The sequence below is a fragment of the Nuphar pumila genome, chromosome 8 (genome assembly GCF_984573655.1).
Source record: "Nuphar pumila chromosome 8, dmNupPumi1.hap1.1, whole genome shotgun sequence".
Taxonomy (NCBI): Eukaryota; Viridiplantae; Streptophyta; class Magnoliopsida; order Nymphaeales; family Nymphaeaceae; genus Nuphar; species Nuphar pumila.
The window spans coordinates 114,115,010-114,135,029 of NC_143256.1; the positions used below are offsets into that span (position 1 = coordinate 114,115,010).

The 20,020-nt window shown below is 38.1% G+C and overlaps 1 protein-coding gene across 2 annotated transcripts; it reads right to left on the reverse strand.

The window, feature by feature from the left end:
* Positions 1 to 728: 728 nt before the first annotated feature.
* On the reverse strand, positions 729 to 18,059 carry LOC149830290 (cycloartenol-C-24-methyltransferase-like). 2 transcript variants are annotated; one of them, XM_090016422.1, is made up of 14 exons: positions 17,960 to 18,059; positions 17,133 to 17,216; positions 15,504 to 15,570; positions 13,046 to 13,119; positions 12,799 to 12,883; positions 12,665 to 12,720; positions 11,713 to 11,767; positions 11,005 to 11,052; positions 10,798 to 10,881; positions 10,570 to 10,686; positions 9,848 to 9,931; positions 9,613 to 9,738; positions 1,735 to 1,832; positions 729 to 950 (listed from the first exon to the last, which is right to left on the reverse strand). In XM_090016422.1, exons 2-14 carry the CDS (start codon positions 17,213 to 17,215, stop codon positions 890 to 892), a joined length of 1,038 nt encoding a protein of 345 aa, XP_089872548.1. In that variant the 5' UTR covers position 17,216; positions 17,960 to 18,059; the 3' UTR covers positions 729 to 889. The 2 variants fall into 2 exon arrangements, with proteins under 2 accessions (XP_089872548.1, XP_089872547.1); XM_090016421.1 differs by having other exon boundaries at positions 17,901 to 18,020.
* Between the last annotated feature and the right edge of the window lie 1,961 nt (positions 18,060 to 20,020).

Consider the following 20,020-nt stretch of genomic DNA (forward strand, 5'->3'; position numbering starts at 1 on the left):
TTTTGGACTCAAAAGCATTGGGATCAATATTTTAAGTTGGATCTAATTCAGTTTCAGATAAAGACGATTATATAGAAACTTCCTAATGCGTTTTAAAAATTTTTTCTTTTACTAAATATCTTTTAATGTTTTCCCTGTTCTGGCCAGATCCAACAAAGATGCCATCAACCTTATCGGATATAACATAATTACATCAAATCTCGGACACAATCATATGGATTATGCACATGATCTAATAGGACAACATTGTGATCAAATCTGAATCGAACATGAGTCCTGCATCAGATTCACACTTCACCATAATTGAAAAGGCTGTGCATCAACCAGTGTCCGTTTTTCAAAGTTCGAAGCCATCTCCATCCCTCAGGTCATGTTTGAACCCCAAGCAGGGAACAAAGCCGTCCCACGCACAGTGTGTACCACATATGATAACGCTGGACAACGCGTGCCACACGGGACGTAATGCATCCCGTGCAGTGTTATTTGACGGGAGTGGGACACGCCAATCACACCCCCCAGGGTGCCACTGGCAAGTCCAGGACAAACGTTGGGCGTTTATCAGGCAATTATGCAAACCCTCCCTTGGAGACATACAATCATAGACCATTGGGTTTCGAACTTGCAACGTCCCAACACAAGGTAACATGCACTAACTGTTCCTGCCAGACAAGCGGATCCCCCATTGGTTCAGAGTGAAGAACAATAAAAAGAGAGACTACCAAGAAACAGAAACGAAAGAAAAGAAATAGCATTACACAAAGGATAACAGTCTTGCAGGATATTGCATCTTGTTACAAAGTGAGCAGAGATGGAAATGCTACACCATATTCATATTTCCTTTCAAACTGGTGCCTGGCCAGGAGCTTGGTGAACTGACTTGCACCTCCTTTTAGGAGGACGATAAGGGCTTCTGAACCAGGAAGAAGTACATAGGAGTGAAGATCTCTTTCCTGAAAAATTAAGATTTAAATGTTTAGATAACAGTTAACAAGGCATGTAGCTTTACCTATGATGTGTGATTCATGACTAGATGGACTAACGTCCATTGAATGAGCATGGATTTCAACCGCCCGATGCTCATCTCTTACCACCCATATGCAAGCTGTGTTTCTCAATAAGATGCAAGCCCGCGCTAGATATCTAAATGGTATCTTTTCATATTAAATAGTCCATAGAAAGGGCCAAACTAAAGCTGCATGAGCATTAGGCTCATGTAATCACATTCTCGACAGCTTTTGTGGGGAAGGTGACGACTGCAGCAGCTGATGGTTAAAACTTCATGTCCTTTTTTTTGCTGAACACTAAAGCTAGGGGGTAAGACTCGCAGAATTCAACCCCGAGATGCCTAGGTTGTGACAGTACAACCTTATCATCCAGCTATCTCATTCTAGCTCAAACTTCATGTCTTTTTTTCTTTCTTTCCCTACAGACGAGGAACCCACCAGGATCAAGCCTTATTTGGGCCCACACTATAACGGTAAACTCAGGAGAGTGGACCAGCCCCACAGTGCCACTCCATATCTGTTGAGTTTGCCAAACTTTCCATCTTTATATATGTTTATTTTGAACTCTTGTGATTTCTTGTGCGTGTATGCACGCATAAAATAATGTAGTTCATGTAACAAAATGCATTGGTATTTAGCAAAAGAAAAAAAAAGTAGAGAGAACATTTGGGAAAGTATTGTAAACTGAATGTTGATGGAATTCTATGCTATGATTATGGATATAACTCACCTTCCACCTGCAACAAGACTATCTGCAGCCTTTTCAAGAAATGCAGAAACTCGCTGACTTCCTTCAGGTGCCAAGCCTAGATACTCAAAAGCCTTGACCTGGAAGCAGAGAATGATCACCAAGAGAGAGAGAGAGAGAGAATTCCTTCCACATTATACAGCTTTTTGCACTTGTCTTCAATCCATGCACAATCCATGCACAATGACATGCACACACCAAGCTTTTAGTGGTGTTGATACATCCATTCTGGCACACTCATTCTTCAAGAGCGTCTCATTCTCTCTTTTTACTTTCTCTTGCACATGTCAAGATTTCCTCTTTTTCTTCCCCAATAAATGCATATGCTAGAGTAGCCCTGATGCAAATTCAAAACCGGATTTACAGATAAATTACCAAGACTACGGCTATCTCTCCCGTTATCTAAGGAAAGCTAAAAATATTTACCGTTATCTAAGACAAGGAAAATAAATGAAAATTGAAAAAACTGGAATTTATCTCATCTCAACTCTGATTTTACATCTAGATCTCTCATCTATTCAAGGAAAGCTAGATGTAAAATCAGAGTTGAGATGAGATAAGTTCCAAGTATTTCAATTTCCATTTATTTTGTTGTTTTTTGTGCTTTTCTTAAATAATGGTACATATTTCTGACTTTCCTTGAATAATTGGTAGAGATAGCCATAATTTTAGTAGTTTCACTGCAAATCTGATTTCAAATTTGCATCAGTTGGTATCAGAGCTCAGGATCTTAGTCTTGACTTGTTTGAGAGGATGATTAGAGGAAACAATCCTACTAGATTTCATATTCATCAATGGAGATTCAGACTTGAGGGCAAGTTTTCTCCAACCCTAGGAGTGACATAAGAGTGGGAGTGAGACATTACCAGTGTATAGCGACCATTTGGATCCATCTAGATTATGGTTTTCTTGTAATTATTTAGTTGGATATTGTTTTTTAAATTATATTCAGATCTGAATTAGGATTTTGGATCTATTTCAAATCCATATTAGGATTAGGGTTTCTAAGGTTGCTCTTTGTTTGCTATAAATATTCACTGTAGAGAGGCAAAAAGAAGGTTGATAAAGAATTAATTAAATTTTTTTTAGTTATTTTTCTTGCAATTTCTGTTATTTTCCATTAATTCTTGCTTTTGTAGATAATTAGGTTTCTAGCTAGGGTATCAATTTCACGGAGAGCGATCCTCCTGTTCACTACATAAAATCCACATTATTGGGTAAACAGCTCAAGTTTCCTCAGCTTCTTCTGGAGTGACATAATGTTTAAATACACATAAAGGAAAGCATTTTGAGCAGCAATTCATATTTTTATTCGGTTTACATTCCAAAAATACCACACATATAAAGTTCGTTATAAACTTATACCCGAGTTTCACCTTCCATCATGGGAATCAGTCATTGGAAATTAACTCCATCCTCCCCACTCTTTTGTATGCATGGCAGACACATGAATGTAGACAACGTTCTAGTTAAGTAAACTTTGACCTGTGTCCATGCAATCTAGAATGATGCAAGGACACTACTAGTTATTATTCAAATCAGACAAAAATTTAAATTTGCCTCATTGTCATTGTGTCCCAGTCCTAAAACAGGATCAACAGCCCCATCAACACCTGGGTTTGGCTTAAGCTTGGTGCTGATTGAACACAGATCAAGATCCCAACCAAAAAAGTCATAGTATTTGAGTGACAGCACTGTCCGATCCTCACTGGAGGCTAACCACTAGTCCTATGCTGAAACTCTAATGGATCCGAACCAACTAGACTTGAACCAATCAAGTATAATCCCATTTTCAGCAACACTATATGCATACCAGAGTTACCGGAAGCGCCTAGGCAAAAGGGGAAGCGCGCTTCGGAAGCACGAAACGTCGCGCTTCCGAAGCGTCCCCCTTTTTTGGGAATCGCGCTTCCCTTTTATGGGAAGCGCGTCCCCCTTTTATGGGAAACGCGCTTCCCATAAATGGGAAGCGCGCTTCCCCCACGCTTCCCCCTCGCTTTCCCATTTTTTCCATTTTTTTCGCTTCCGGTTCGCTTCCTAGGTCATTTCCGAGACGATTCGGAATTTTCTTCTAAGTGGTCCCACGCTTCCCTGTTAAAATATATGTAATTCATATATATGTATATATTTATATACATATATATTTGTATAATCTAAAATACCCGATAAGGGTATTTTAGTCATTTCACAAGTACCCGATAGGGGTACTTGTTTCTTTTCTTTCTTTTTGTATTTTTTCTTTTTTATTTTTTATCTTTTATTTTTTTGGTTTTTTGTCCACCTAATAAGGGCCCCACCATGGAGTCGATGGGGCCCCCAACGGTCACATTTGTGACCGTTGGGGGCTCCCAACGACTCCATGGGAGCCCCTAGGTGGCTCTTCTTTTAAGGTCATATGGTCACTCCTCCCCTCCTTCTTTTGTGTATAAATAGGGGTGAACCCCTCTTGTATTTTTTACTCTTGAGAGTTCTCTCTCTTTCAATAAGAGGCATTTATATTTTTATGTCGTGTTGTCTCCTTTGGGTTTGGGTATTAGCCCTTGTTGTTTGTTCATTAGTGGATGTTGTAAGTGCTTAGAGCACTCTTTACTTTTCCGCATATTTCATTACATGGTATCAGAGCCTTGTGTATGCTCTTCTTCTTAATATAGCTAGTTGTGTAGCTATATTTGTTTTTTGTTGGTTCTCTCTTCTTTTATCCTTTTAAGTGTGATTATTATGGAAGGAGAACAAAAGATTGATCTCTCCTTCAAGCTCAATGGATCCAACTACATGATGTGGGCCGCCGCCATGGAAAACAACCTCAAAGGGAAAAAGCTTTGGGGATACGTTATGGGCACCATTCCGGAACCACAACTCCAACTAACTAAGATGGAAGGCGATCAAGAAAAAGCTCTTGAAGGAGATGCCCGCATGAAGGCCATTGAAGATCACCAATCTAAAATAGAAGATTGGGAAAGTAAGCATGCCAAGATTCTTGCTTGGTTCATGAACAATGTGGAGCTTAAGATTTGCGCCAACATTGCCAAATTTCGGATGGCAAATGAAGCATGGTTCTTCATGAAAGGTATGTTTACCCAAAAAGACCTTGCTCGTCAATTCTTTCTTCAAGAAAAAATCCGGACTATCAAACAAGGAGAAATGAGTGTTAGGGACTACTTTAGCACTCTTGGCCCTCTATGGGACGAGTTATCCTTGCTAGAACCAAAATGGGTTTCTAGTATAGATGTGGAATTAAGGAGAGAACAAATGGAAAAAGAACACTTTTTCCAATTTTTACATGGGCTTAGGCCCGAGTATGAACAAGTTAGATCCTCCCTCCTACATAGATCAAAGCCTCTTCCTTTGGAAGATGCCATTGCCGAAATATGCCAAGAAGAAACCCGTCTTGGCATGATTAAAGGAGGAAATGATGTCTTGGCCGTATCTAAACCCGGCAACCATATGAAAACCTACAAACCTCCTCATTTTGGAAGGCAAAATAACTATAATGGCAACTATAGAAAAGCCATTTGCCATCATTGTCAAGAACCGGGTCATATAAGACCTAATTGCCCTAAGTTGAATGAAGCACCAAAAAATAAAGTTGCTTCCGGTGAAGAAGCCACTCAAAAGAAAGAGGAAGCAATCAAAGGAACGGACTCTTTTTCTCTTGCTCAACTATCGGAGGCACTACAAACTCTACTCAAGATTCCATCAACTTCGGGTGCCGCCGTAGCTTCTTCCTCTCCTCCAGGTATGTCGTCTTGGATCCTTAACTCTGGAGCTTCCTTTCATATGACCCCCCTTGAAAATGAGCTTTCCGATTTATGTAATAATTATAAAAACTCCTATGTTTCAACTGCCGATGGTACATCTTTACAAGTAAAAAGTTCTGGAACTTTAAACTTTTCAAAAGACTTCTTTGTGCCAAACGTGAGAGTTGTACCTCAACTTAATTTAAATCTCCTCTCTGTTGCTCAAATATGCGATCATGGATGTAAAATCTCCTTCTCAACTAAGGATTGCTCTATACAGGATCTCTGGTCCGGGAAGCTGATTGGGCAAGGCCATAGAAGGGGAGATCTCTATTACATGAGCAACTTGAAACTCCCCATTAACTCTTTTTGTAACCATGTCCAAGATAAAAATATTGATATTTGGCATCAAAGACTTGGACATCCAAGTTTCTCAAAAATGTACTCCTTTCCATTTGAAAAGAAATTTTGTAATGAGAAACATTTTGTTTGCAAGAATTGTATTTTTGGCAAAATGAAATCTACTCCTTTTCCAAACCGAACTTTTGTGTCCAAAAGACCTTTTGAGTTAGTCCATTCGGATGTTTGGGGTCCTTCCCCCGTCATGTCTAAAGGAGGGTACTCCTATTATGTCACTTTCATCGATGACTACACTAGGTATGTATGGATTTACTTTCTCAATTTAAAATCCGAAGTCTTTAAGTTCTTCAAAAAATTTCATATGATAGTTAAAAATCAATTTTCAAGTAATATCTCTACTCTTAGATCCGATTCGGGTGGAGAATATTTATCAAATGAATTTCAAAACTATTTAGAAGTAAATGGAATTTGTCATCAAAAATCGTGTCCTAGGACTCCCCAACAAAATAGCTTGGCCGAAAGAAAGCATAGACATATCATGGAAACCACTAGGGCACTCCTTATTTCCAAAGAAATTCCAAAGAATTTTTGGGCCGAAGCGGCCTTAACCTCAACTTACTTAATAAATAGAATGATATCTTCATCCTTACAGAATACATCTCCATACGAAAAACTATTTGAAAGAACACCAGACTTCAATAGATTAAGAGTCTTTGGATGCAAATGTTTTGTCCTTACTCATAAACGGGACAAATTATCTCCTAAAGCTATTGAATGCGTTTTCTTGGGTTATGGAGAAAATCAAAAGGGTTTTAGATGTTTTGACTTGAAAAATAACAAACTCTATGTATCCAAAGATGTAACATTTTTGGAAAATGAGAATGGTTTTGTGAAAACTAAAGATATTGACGAAAGTGAATATACTTTTTTATTTGATCTTCTATCTCAAGAAGATGAGACTCCTCAAGAAGAGGAAATCTCTAATGAGTCTTTGAATGACCTAGAGGAAATTCCTCTTGATAATGCTATAGATGAGAATAATAGACCAATCCAAACATATGTTAGGCGTGGTCAACAAACTCAAATAAGTGCCTTGGAAAAATACTCTCAAGGATCCAACATTGAAGAAACATCTTTAAGGAGATCCAGTCGAATCTCCAATCCTCCTAATAGGTTTGTTTCCTATGAGTCCTTAACTCCTAGATATAGAGCATGTCTAATTGCGTTGCATTCATTTCATGAACCTTCACACTATAATGAGGCCAAAAATATTCCCCAATGGGTTGAAGCCATGAACTTAGAGCTTAGTGCCCTTGAAAAAGCAAAAACTTGGGAAATAACTTTGTTACCCACTGGAAAGAAATCAATAGGATGTAGATGGGTCTTCAAAATTAAAACCAAGAGTGATGGTTCATTAGAACGTTATAAAGCACGGTTAGTAGCTAAAGGATATGCTCAGGAATATGGTATAGATTATGAAGAAACCTTCGCACCTGTTGCTAGAATGACTAGTGTTAGGACTCTTATTGCTATTGCGTCAGTGAAAAAATGGCCTATCTATCAACTCGATGTTAAGAATGCTTTTCTAAATGGCGAATTAAATGAAGAAGTTTACATGGATCCCCCACCAGGAGTATGTATTGGTAAAAATAAATTTCTTAAACTTAAAAAGGCATTATATGGTTTAAAACAAGCCCCAAAGGCTTGGCATGATAGATTTAGTAATGTAATGACAAGTTTGAATTTTCGTTCATGTTATACTGACACTGCTTTGTTTGTGAAAAGTGCAGGGTCTTCAATAGTTATTTTACTACTTTATGTTGATGATATGATCATCACAGGAAGTGATGAGAAAGGCATTAATGATATTAAAAAGGTTTTGAAAGAAAATTTTGATATGTCTGACCTTGGATTCTTAAGATATTTTTTAGGAATTGAAGTGGCGTACTCTCCTCGAGGGTACATTCTCTCTCAGATGAAACTTGCTGCTGACATCTGTTCCAAATCTGGTATTTCCGACGATAAGAAGACAGAAACCCCAGAAGTCATCAATGCAAAATTAAGGTTGGAAGATGGAACACCTCTCGAGGATCCTACTCCCTACCGGCAACTTGTTGGGTCTCTAACCTACTTATCCATCACACGGCCAGACATTGCTCATGTCGTTCACTCTGTCAGTCAATTTCAACATGCACCTACAACTGTGCACATGAGTGCAGTCTTAAGGATCGTCAGATATATCAAAAATACCATAACTAAGGGAGTTTTTCTTTCCTCTGCCTCATCCCTTGATTTAATTGCTTATACTGATGCAGATTGGGGAGGAAATCCCAATGACCGAGTCTCAACTACCGGATTTTGTGTTTTCTTAGGTGACTATGATTTCTTGGAGATGCAAGAAGCAACACAAAGTATCCTTGTCCTCAACGGAAGCCGAATATCGTGCTATGGCCACTACAACCATGGAACTTGTGTGGTTAAGAAGCCTCCTCAGTGATATGGGCATTGTCATCTCTACTCCTTCGAAGCTGTGTTGCGACAACAAAAGCGCAATCTATATCACAAGCAATCACACCTTCCATGAGCGTACTAAGCATATTGAGATGGACTGCCATTACGTTCGTGATGAATACCTAAGAGAAACCATAGCACTACCTTACGTCACATCAGAGTACCAGTTGGCGGACTTCTTCACTAAGGCTCTTGCAGCTCCTCGGTTTTTGTTTCTTCTTAACAAGCTTTCGGTCATATCCCCGTAAAGCTTGAGGGAGGGTGTTAAAATATATGTAATTCATATATATGTATATATTTATATACATATATATTTGTATAATCTAAAATACCCGATAGGGGTATTTTAGTCATTTCACAAGTACCCGATAGGGGTACTTGTTTCTTTTCTTTCTTTTTGTATTTTTTCTTTTTTATTTTTTATCTTTTATTTTTTTGGTTTTTTGTCCACCTAATAGGGGCCCCACCATGGAGTCGATGGGGCCCCCAACGGTCACATTTGTGACCGTTGGGGGCTCCCAACGACTCCATGGGAGCCCCTAGGTGGCTCTTCTTTTAAGGCCATATGGCCACTCCTCCCCTCCTTCTTTTGTGTATAAATAGGGGTGAACCCCTCTTGTATTTTTTACTCTTGAGAGTTCTCTCTCTTTCAATAAGAGGCATTTATATTTTTATGTCGTGTTGTCTCCTTTGGGTTTGGGTATTAGCCCTTGTTGTTTGTTCATTAGTGGATGTTGTAAGTGCTTAGAGCACTCTTTACTTTTCCGCATATTTCATTACACTTCCCCGCTTCCTAAAATTTTGAAAGTGCCTCGCTTCCCGCTCCCGCTTCCCGTATCGCTTCCCGCTCCCGCTTCCTCGACTGGTAACTCTGATGCATACTACACGCCTGATTTTAGCCAGATATCAGGTCAGATCTAGGTACGGGCTATAAGTACCAAAAACAGGTCCTGGTTTACATGAAATATAGATGCAGGCTTGAACACAAACAGAGTCCAACTAATTGACTACTTGAATGAGTCAAAACCTTCCTGAGTGGGCACTTCACTAGTCTATATTGTACGTTCACCATTCAGTGAAAGTCGTTGCATAAATGTAAATTAAAGAATATTTTCATGTGTCATCAAATTTCTAAATAAACTAAAGGGAAATAAACAAACCAAGTTAACAAGAAAGGCACATCCTTCATTAAGCTTAGATGGCTAGTTTTAGAAAAGGCAAAATAAAGAACATGAGTTAGAGATCTTCATACCATGTTCTTCGTAATGAACCGGCCAAAAGCTGTTAGACGGAAGCTACTAAGAGAAAAGTGACTCGCATCCAATGAATAATACCAGGAGACAGGAGAATTGCGTGCAAGATCCATCTCTCTCAAAACCTGCATGTCAAACAAGAACCAATTGTATCCAGGATACATTTGCTGCTGACATCAATACATCTAGCTAAGAAATCCAACAAAAGCCAGCCAAGGAAGTATAAAGTGTTACCTCAAACCCAGCCTGCTTCACAGCATCCAGACACTGCCTAGTTGATCTTATATCTGGAAGGCCATTGCCAAGCTCTATCTCGGCCTGTCTTGGTAAAAAAGAATGTCTTATTCCATTTGTGTGCCTTACTGGATTAAACAAATATTATATCATGTTTCCTCTGGGATGCAGTTCTGGAAACAGTTTTCCAATACAGCAGCAAGTTTTAGATTAAATGCAATAATTCCATGAATCCAGTCTGATGTCACTAATGCATTGAGACTATGTCACATGGATATGGCTGCAGATACGGGGATACGGCTATTTTTAGGAAGTTTCCAACATGACTTGTACATAAGGGGATACAGAACCGGAATTAAAATGGAGTATCTGTGTGACATAGCATTGAGAAGATATTGAATTGTTTAAAGAAGAAAATGATCTACAGCTTTCAAGAACAAATAATAAGAAAATGGCAGTTAATTTAGTCAGCAAACTGCATTCAACTAGATGGGTTAGCCATCAAGTATCCTGGAGCTGTTCATGTATGGCAATAGCCTGTGTTTCCCTTCAAAATTCAAGGGGTTTTAGGAGACAAATTTGGTGGAACCCATGTCACATTCTAGAGAATACCTACAAGTTCAATAGTACCTGTTTAATATAAAAAAACAAGTACATAAACAGGATCACAAATAAGGTCGCATAAAATGCATGCTCTAGATAATTTCTTTTCAGATTATGACCTTTATTTTCTGGTGTTCAGGGTTGTTAGGATCGTAGGAGTCCGTCATGCACCACTCATATGCAGCAAAACACTGACCAGGCTTTAAAACTCTGTAAATCTCCTTGTAGCATCCAAGCTGTTTCCACCAAATTATGTGATCGGGTTAAATTATGGAACCTTATCAAGCAAAAAAACAGTATCAACACATTTAAAAAAAAGGGCCTAGCAAGGCATTGAGAATACATACTATATCTGGAGCATGGCAGGTGGCTTCAATCGCATATATTGCATCAAAAGTATCATCAAGAAAAGGCATCTTCATGAAGTCAGTCTATGGCAAAAACATGAAACGTTAATAAGACCTGTCACACCTCTGAAACATTATTCACACAATAGAGCAAGAACCAGAAAGAGGAAAAAGAAAAGATGACGTCCATGTTTAAGGCACACCAACCTTTACAAATTTACAGAATGTGTCCACTCCACTTACACGGTTAAGCACCTGCTTTGTGATGAGTAGGTTAGTACAGAAAGCATCAAGATCAAGTAATAAATTTCTGCCTCTTTGTATGAAAAGAAGGGGCATATCGGAAACTCAGGAACTTGCAAGTGCATATAAAAGAACATTGTTTTTTTTTTCAATGCAACGTCACACTACATTTACTCGAATATGTTCTGATCAGGTGCACAAAATATGACTGGCTTCATATCTCATAAACTGTTCTGCTCAGCTGCACAATCTCTCTCTCTCTCTCTCTCTCTCTCTCTCTCTCTCTCTCTCTCTCTCTCTCTCTCTCTCTCTCTCTCTCTCTCTCTCTCTCTAAATATATATATATATATATAAATAATGCAATTATACATTTTTTTCATTTTTAAATTTTAAGTTTTTTTAAATAATTTTCTGTAAAAAAACCTACTTCACTCAAAATTTCCTGAGATACTGCTTTTCTGAGTTTCGTTTTGTCTATGAGTGTGCATGCGTGCATGTGCACATGCTACTCACCTCTTTAAAACACATTTTAAGGAAGCCTGCTATTATTCCACTACAATTTCCACTCAAGCAATAGCCTTGAAATGCTTATTAAATTTTCAAAAGAAACCTCTAGAGTCGTATGCTCAAACTTACAGTGCAACAGAGGGGAAAAAAGGACAGAAGGCTTACAGTTCCTCTTGATATCTGGTATTCATTGTTGTTCAACCCCGTTACAGATGCAAGGCTGCAAATAAAACAATAAAAATATACATAAACCTTATATATTTTTCTTATGGATTATGTTACCAGATAATTAACATTGATACCCAATTTCAATGCAACAAAGAAGTTCGTAATCTTAATGCAGAAAAGTGCCTAAAATAAGCAATCTAGAAAAAATAATTTGATGTCATGAATGCCTGAAATAAACAATTCAAAAATGGGCGTCAATGGTGGCACTTCATTTAAATATAATATTTCTATCATAGTTACCAGTACCATTCTCTGCTGAGGGCTTCTCTCAGAGTTTTTTTTAAGTGGCTTTTCTTGGGAAGATCTTGGAATTCTCAAAATTAATTAAATTATATAAAACTAAGAAAATCTTTCAAAAAGCTTTTGAAAATATCACAGTAATATCAATATTTATTTTTTGGTAATATTTTTACAATACCGTGGTCTTTTCCTGATATTATCGGCTTACCTAGAAAAACCAATAATATCATGACATTTTCAAAAAGTAGGTGACTGGTTTTTATATTTCAGAGTTTATTTCTGAGGCTAATAATCCTGCCATTTTTAGCAATACCCATGACGTCGGAATACCTCCTAGTTAGGAGGTACTTCAACAATTTCTCAAACAATATGAAGGACAAAGTGTTTAAAATGGTGGTATAGAGTATAGACTTCTGCCAATTCTTTGGATAGTCCACACTCCACACTCAAAAACAAGAAAAGGAATAGGAAGTTTCCTCCTATTCTTTGACCAATGTCTTAGGCCCAAAGTCACCAAAAGATAAACATTCTAAATACACTTCTGAGTAAATGCATATGAACCCAAATAGTATCATCATAATAAATACATCGAACCTACTACCTAGAAGAAGAGTTCAAAACCCAAAATAGAGTTTTTATATGAAATTACCTGAATCTAGCAATTTCTCGAAGTGGTCCTCCAATACCACAACCAACATCCAATACCTGCAGTCAACCACCAACTACATAAAAGAATAGTCGGTACTCGCTAAAGATTACTGAACAAATCCTACTTAATTGCACCTCCATTCCAGGTTCCAAACGAAGTTGTAAAGCAATAAAGTGTTCATAACGCTTGATGCTTTCCCTGAGAGATTCTCCTTTCCATCTACAAAATGCATCAGTTGTTGGTCACTTTGACAAAAGAACATTGAGACATGAAGATACAGACAACTGAGAACCCTCTTACAGTTTGTAATCATGAAAAGTGAAAACACATTGAAATTAACAAAAGCATATTATTCAATATAGGAAAAGTAGGAGCGTCAACCTGGGAGCAAAATGAAAAGACTCCCCCCAACCAAATTCATAGAAGCTTGTCGAAAGATCATAGTACTTGTTCACCTGGAAGAGGAAAAAAGAAAACAGACATATCAAATGCAGGTTGTAACTGTTAAAATATATATATATATATATACCAAAATACCCGATAGGGGTATTTTGGTCATTTCTATAAATATTGTATTTTTTCTTAGGTTTTTCTTTTTGCTATTTTCTGTTTTTTTTCTTTTTTTCTTTTTTTCTTTTTTTGTTTTTTGTATTTCAGCTGGGACCATTGGGGGGCCCACACTAATAGACGTTGGGGGTCCCCAACGGTCATTAATGTGACCATTGGGGCTCCCCAACGTCTATAGTGGGAGCCCCAATGGCCCCCCTCTCTATAGCTCTCCTCTTGTATAAATAGAGGGCTCTCCCTCTAACATGTACAGTGCTCTAAGACTCCTTTTTTCTCAATAAAGTTCCTATTTTGCCTTTTGGCATTTTACCCCTTAGTGGGTTTTGTGTGTTGTGCACATTATGTTCTTATGTGTTTTGGTTCTTCATTGAACCCCTTTTGGATATTTCTTGTACCTTGTATTTCCGCAATTCTCATTACAGTAACAGCAAAAGGTACTTGCGTGTTAAATTAAATGCTAGATAAGAGTCAGACTCATGAACTGAACATATTGCAAAGATGCACAAAACTAGTGTTATCCTTGTTGAACCAGTATAAACTGAATGTGCATTAGGCAATATAAACAACATATCTCAATCTTTCGCATTTTGTGGTTGCGTATATAACATTGCGGCATTGATATTCACTAGTTAATGCCAGGAACTGTAACCAAGATTAGATTAGGTCAGGGACAAGTCACCCAATATATGAAATCAGAAGTCATTATTATCATCAGAATAGGACCAATTTTCATGCCAAAAAGAAGAGTCTAAAATCAAGTCAACTCTGCATTTTTGCTGATTCGCCAAGGGCAGAACATGAATAAGAAAACATTAAGTTTTCCCCCATTAACTCCAATTACTTTTTTATTTAATTGATGGTTTGATTGTATAACTTGTTCTTGTTTGATTTAACTAAGTAGGCATTTGTGCAGGCTCATAAGTTCATAACAGTTTCATGAAAATCAAATTGATCATATCCTATTTTTCGAATCTGATTTGCCCAAAATGTCTTGCAGTCCAATCAGACTTTAACAATATTATGCCATATTTAAAAAAGATGTTGATTACACTTTGTGATCGAAAATAAGTCAATACTCAAAGCACCTGTTGTTGCCTGAAATTGCAAACAAGGTGAGAAAAGAGTATCCAATCACATTTAAACTTGTGATACACAGACGTCCATGGTGAAAAAAGAGTATACAATCACATTTAAACTTGTAATACACAGACGTCCATCCCATAGTCACTGATATCGCCGATATTTTGAAAGGTGCAAAATGGGAAAGACGATATTAAAGGTAAAATATCATGATATTTTGAAAATGTCGGCAATTTATATATATCGTGATATTAAAGGTAAAATATCGCGATAATATCGCAGTCGCAACCCAGCAGCAGTTACTTTTTTAAAACTGTTAGTGTAGGGGTATTTGGGGATTTTTGAAAAAAAGGATACATATGTCGGTATTAATTTTTTAACAAGTTACTTTTGGTATAAAATTTATAACTTTGCTTTAGGGTTTAACTTTAAGTCTTTTAAGTAACGTAAGGGGGTCTTTTGTCTTTAACCCCAATAATCAACACTCAAGGCTGGACAGGGAGAGAAAGAGGAAAGGAAGAAAGAAAAGAAGGAAATAAAGAGGAAAGGAAAGGGGGACTCTGTCGGTGGCTGCCCTGTGACAGGGGAGGAAAGAAGGAAGGAAGAGAAGAAGAGAAGGAAGAAAAGAAAGGAAGGAAGGAAAGAAAGGGGAAGGGAAGGAAGAAAAAGAAGGAAAGAAAGAGGAAGGGAAAGGGGGCTGTCGTTGGCTACCCTGCAACAGGGGAAGAAGGAAGGAGGAGAAGGGAAGATTTTTCCTATTTTTTTAAATTTTTTCGTTTTATTTTTTTAATCTTTAAATTTTTATGAGATTTATTGGAGGACATAATATCCCGATATTATACCTCGCCAAGATATAGCCTATACCGATATTTGTGACTATGGTCCATCAAGAAGTGGAAGAAGTAGAAGCAAGCAGAAATTTGATATCTACTTGTCAAAATAGATTAGCAATCTATCTGAACATGATAAAAGCACATAAAAATTCAAAGAAGGAGGAATTAACTTGGGCTAACTCATTCAATATTTGGTGAAATAATTCACAAATGAGAAACAAAACTGGTGCTTGAAGGTCTATGGTTTTTAGGGGTTAATAGCTTAATTCATAAAAAAGTTACTATAATTAGAAGAGCATAAGCATAAAAGGAAGGAAACAACAAAGCCGGATTCAACTTTTTTTCAACAAAATTATTACCATATCTGCATAGTTCGCTTTTCTCTCTTCCTCTGTGCCTCCAAAGGAAACATGATATTTCTCATACCTAACATATCAAAATAACAAAAACGTTTAATTATATACACACATATAAAGATGAAGATTGATTGCACATGGTACAAACAAACAAAATAAACAAATACCAGAAAAAATTTAACATAGTAAATCAACAGGATGACCATGAAAACAGAATATAGTTTGAGTTTCTATTAGGTAATTACTTGATCAGTATCTGACGTTATTAAGAGTAAAATATTGACCTTTAGTTCTTTCAATAATATCAAAAGGCAATATTGATCTTTAGATCTTTAGGCAAGAGTTTTTACTTCTGGTTACAGGCTACAAACCATGTAATCAAGGTGATCCCTTCATCCCAGAGACTCAAGAGACACAAATCAAGCATCTATTTATAAGAAATTGTCCTTCAAATGACACGAATCGTGATATCTTCTACCCAGGGCGTGTCAGCCAGTGGATTTTCCATACAATGTTTTTCCTACTTTTCACCCTTGGAGTTTCTATTTTGGGGATTAAGCAATCAGCTTCAAAGGCCAACAGCTTCAAATATGAGCCCTTCCATGACTGCCATTGCCATATACAAAAAATATTTCGAAGAACGCATCTTTTAGTCATATTCATTGTCCTTCCCACAAATAAACGTAGTCGACTGATCTGAGATAGCCTAGACAAATCCTGACCTGGTCTACAACTAGTAGCTAATTCACGCAGAATGGAAATCAATCAGCAAGGCTCCCATCAACTGTTCCCACAATATGAATTCTGGAAACAGTGATGGAAACTTAGAATTGTTCCCTTATTAGAGAACTCCCCCTTTCTACTTTGAATTTCTGGATTGTTTTCCTTTGAGCAGTTGAAGTACCCGGTTAGATGATGAATAAAATGGAGACTTATCTACACCCAGAAACTTGCAAATATGACATTGGCCTTTTTCTTTATATCCTCAATCTGAGCAGCTGAATTAGAATTTCCTTTAGCGAGAGTCCATAAAACTTGTTTTTAGCTTTGACATTCTGCACCACATTCTTCTTTCAAAATTTTCACAAATTAACTGCGGAAACAATCATCTTGGACTATGTTTAATATCATCATTCATCAACTTATCACATGACAAGATAGCAGTTCATCTGAGTTTGTTGTCTCCCATGTGTGTTTGTGCCATTACTCATTTCTATCATGGTAGGGAAGTGAACTACTTTTAAGCACAACTACACTCCATGTCCAGATCACCACATAAACTTTCAAAGTCTGCCATTTCATCTGGATCCACCATTACCAACAAGAACTAGAACTCCTATTTATCCAATTAAATCCTTTAATAAATATATCTGGACATCAACTACTTCAGATAGAAGGAGATCGTGGGGACATCGACCATCACCACAAAATTTATTTATGCCTGGACTTACTTAATGAACTACAAACTATAACAGCATTTATCCTTGGCATATTTGTAAAAAAACCAAAAAGGAAAAACAGAGCAGCAACGAGCCAGACCTTATAGTTAAGAAGAAAGCCAGAGGAAAAACAGAGGCATGTGGGGGCATATATGAAAAAACAAAAAAAAGACAAAACAATAACATGACATACTTATCGACTGCCGAAAGCACCTCCTTCTTCTCGATCTTTCCTCCAACGGATGTAGCAAGATCTAGCGCTCCAGTATTCGACATCCTGCACCAGAAAAAAGAAAATCCACATAAAATAAATAAAATCACTTGGAATACAGAATAAGGTATCGCAAATGAAAATAATCAAGATGAAAAAATTGACATCGATAGCGACAGATGCATTAAAGGAGGAAAGAAAGTAACTTCCACTTTGAACTCTTCTTCGAAGGTAAGCAGAGCTAATTCATGGTCATTTTCCACATGAAAATGACAAGAAAGAGAAATTCTGCATCCCAGAACTTATTTTAGGAGAAGACCGACCCATTATTCAAGCGCTCATGATGTGCGTGTGTGTGTTTCATGATCACCTCTCAACAATACACGAAGACGGAGAAGGTCATCTTTGGCTCTCCTGTACTAAAACATCGAGAATAGAGAAGGCACAGACTCAGAAACTCTCTTTCCCGATATCTCCAACCGAGACTAGCAGAAAAGATCTATGAATCTATAACCATCCTCAGAAGAAACAAAAAATAAATGAAAAAAAAAACTCAAAGAAGGTCGATTAATTGCTTCATTTCACGATCATCCCCAGAAGAAGAAAAAAATAAAAACCTTTAAATCACGAAAAAATCGAATAAAAAGGCGCAATTTTTTAAAAATTCCCGCAAAAAAAAAAACTTTTACGAGAGATCTTCAAAGATCCACACCATTAACGATCTGCAACGATATTTGCGTGCTCACTCACCGCGCAAAGCGAGCGAGCGAGAGCGAGAGAGAGAGATAGAGAGAGAGTACTCAGATTACTTCTACACAAGAGAATGCAGAAAGAAAGTGATGGCCTCCTCCGGAGAGAGAGAGAGATAAGCAAGCCAGCTAAGAGACGATTACGATATACCCGCAGAGATAAAGGGTAGGATTTTGAGATGGGGCAGGGGTAGAGACCTTGTCCCTCGCCCCCACCCTGGTCCACTGCTATCCCTCCCCCGCTTCTTTAGATGTCAACGCTGCGCCTCTTCTCATCCCCCATTCGCCGTCACCGGTTGACCTTTCTCTTCTCACCCCCCCATTCACCATCACGTGGTAGTTGGAATCAACACCGCTGGACTGAGAGTTGGCCCACTGGATGAACTTGGCTGTGGGACCCATCGGAATACACTTTTTCTCTTATTCCCTTACGTGCTATTGTGCCATCAATCTTCCGTCTCCACTAGGGGTGGGCAATCGGCCCGACAGCCAGATGGGCCAGACCCGGCCCATTCCGGTTCGGGTTTGGGCCGTGAGTTTAGGTTCAGGCCCGTTAGATACTAGACTGAAACCTGGCTCGTTATATAAGTGGGTCAGGCTCGGGCAGGCCCGTAGGCTACCAGCTCGATGAGCCTGAGTTATTTGTTAATTTTTTAGCAACATAAAAATTTTAAAAATTAATTATTACATGATAACTTGGATAACTATTATTATTTACCTAATTAGTTGCATGAAAACTTGTTATTTGTTAATTATTATTTACCTAATTAGTTGCATGAAAACTTGCTATTCTCTCGTTAACTCATAATTTGAGTCAAGCATTTATGCATTTTAAGATGGGGTCATGCCGAGCCAGGTCGGGCCGCTTCACATTCGCCCATTGGGCCAATGGATTGGGATATGATCTTATCTTCAAACCCAAGCCCATTAATAACTGGGCCAATGGATTGGGACATGATCTTATCTTCAAACCCAAGCCCATTAATAACTGGGCCGGCCCGATGCTTATCCCTAAACTCCACCATTGACGTCTTGGTCATCAGTTGTGAGTGGCTCCGACCAGCAGACTAGGGTTGGGAAACAAGCCTAGCCGTGGCCCATCTCATGTTCAGTTCGTAAAGGGCTTACCCAAACTCATAAAATAGGCTCGTCCAGCTGAATATGAAAGATATGTACTCGGCTTGGCTTGACTCATAGAAGTTTGTTAGACGTTAGATAATATGGAATATATTTTAGATATGTATTTTTTGTAATCATATTTCTTTTCGTTAAAAAATAATGTGTTTTCTCTATAAACAAGCCAGCTCAAACTCAGCTCGTTTAACTAGGGCTCACAGCTCAAACTTGGTTTTGCTCGCTACAAGAGCAAGCCAAGAGCTTGAACACTTCAATCTCGATTCGCTTCACATTCGCCCATTGGGCCAATGGATTGGGATATGATCTTATCTTCAAACCCAAGCCCATTAATAACTGGGCCAATGGATTGGGACATGATCTTATCTTCAAACCCAAGCCCATTAATAACTGGGCCGGCCCGATGCTTATCCCTAAACTCCACCATTGACGTCTTGGTCATCAGTTGTGAGTGGCTCCGACCAGCAGACTAGGGTTGGGAAACAAGCCTAGCCGTGGCCCATCTCATGTTCAGTTCGTAAAGGGCTTACCCAAACTCATAAAATAGGCTCGTCCAGCTGAATATGAAAGATATGTACTCGGCTTGGCTTGACTCATAGAAGTTTGTTAGACGTTAGATAATATGGAATATATTTTAGATATGTATTTTTTGTAATCATATTTCTTTTCGTTAAAAAATAATGTGTTTTCTCTATAAACAAGCCAGCTCAAACTCAGCTCGTTTAACTCGGGCTCACAGCTCAAACTTGGTTTTGCTCGCTACAAGAGCAAGCCAAGAGCTTGAACACTTCAATCTCGATTCGCTCAGAATCTGGTTCAGGTTTATCCATATTCAAATCTGACCTAATTGGCAAGGTAGGGATGCAAACAGGTTGTTAATGATTCGGATCCAATTGCTTTTTTTTCTTGTTTTTTTGACCCGGATATTACTAAAGCATTTTTTTATTCTGAGGAATAGGGTTTTAAACGGTTTGAATTTCAGACAAG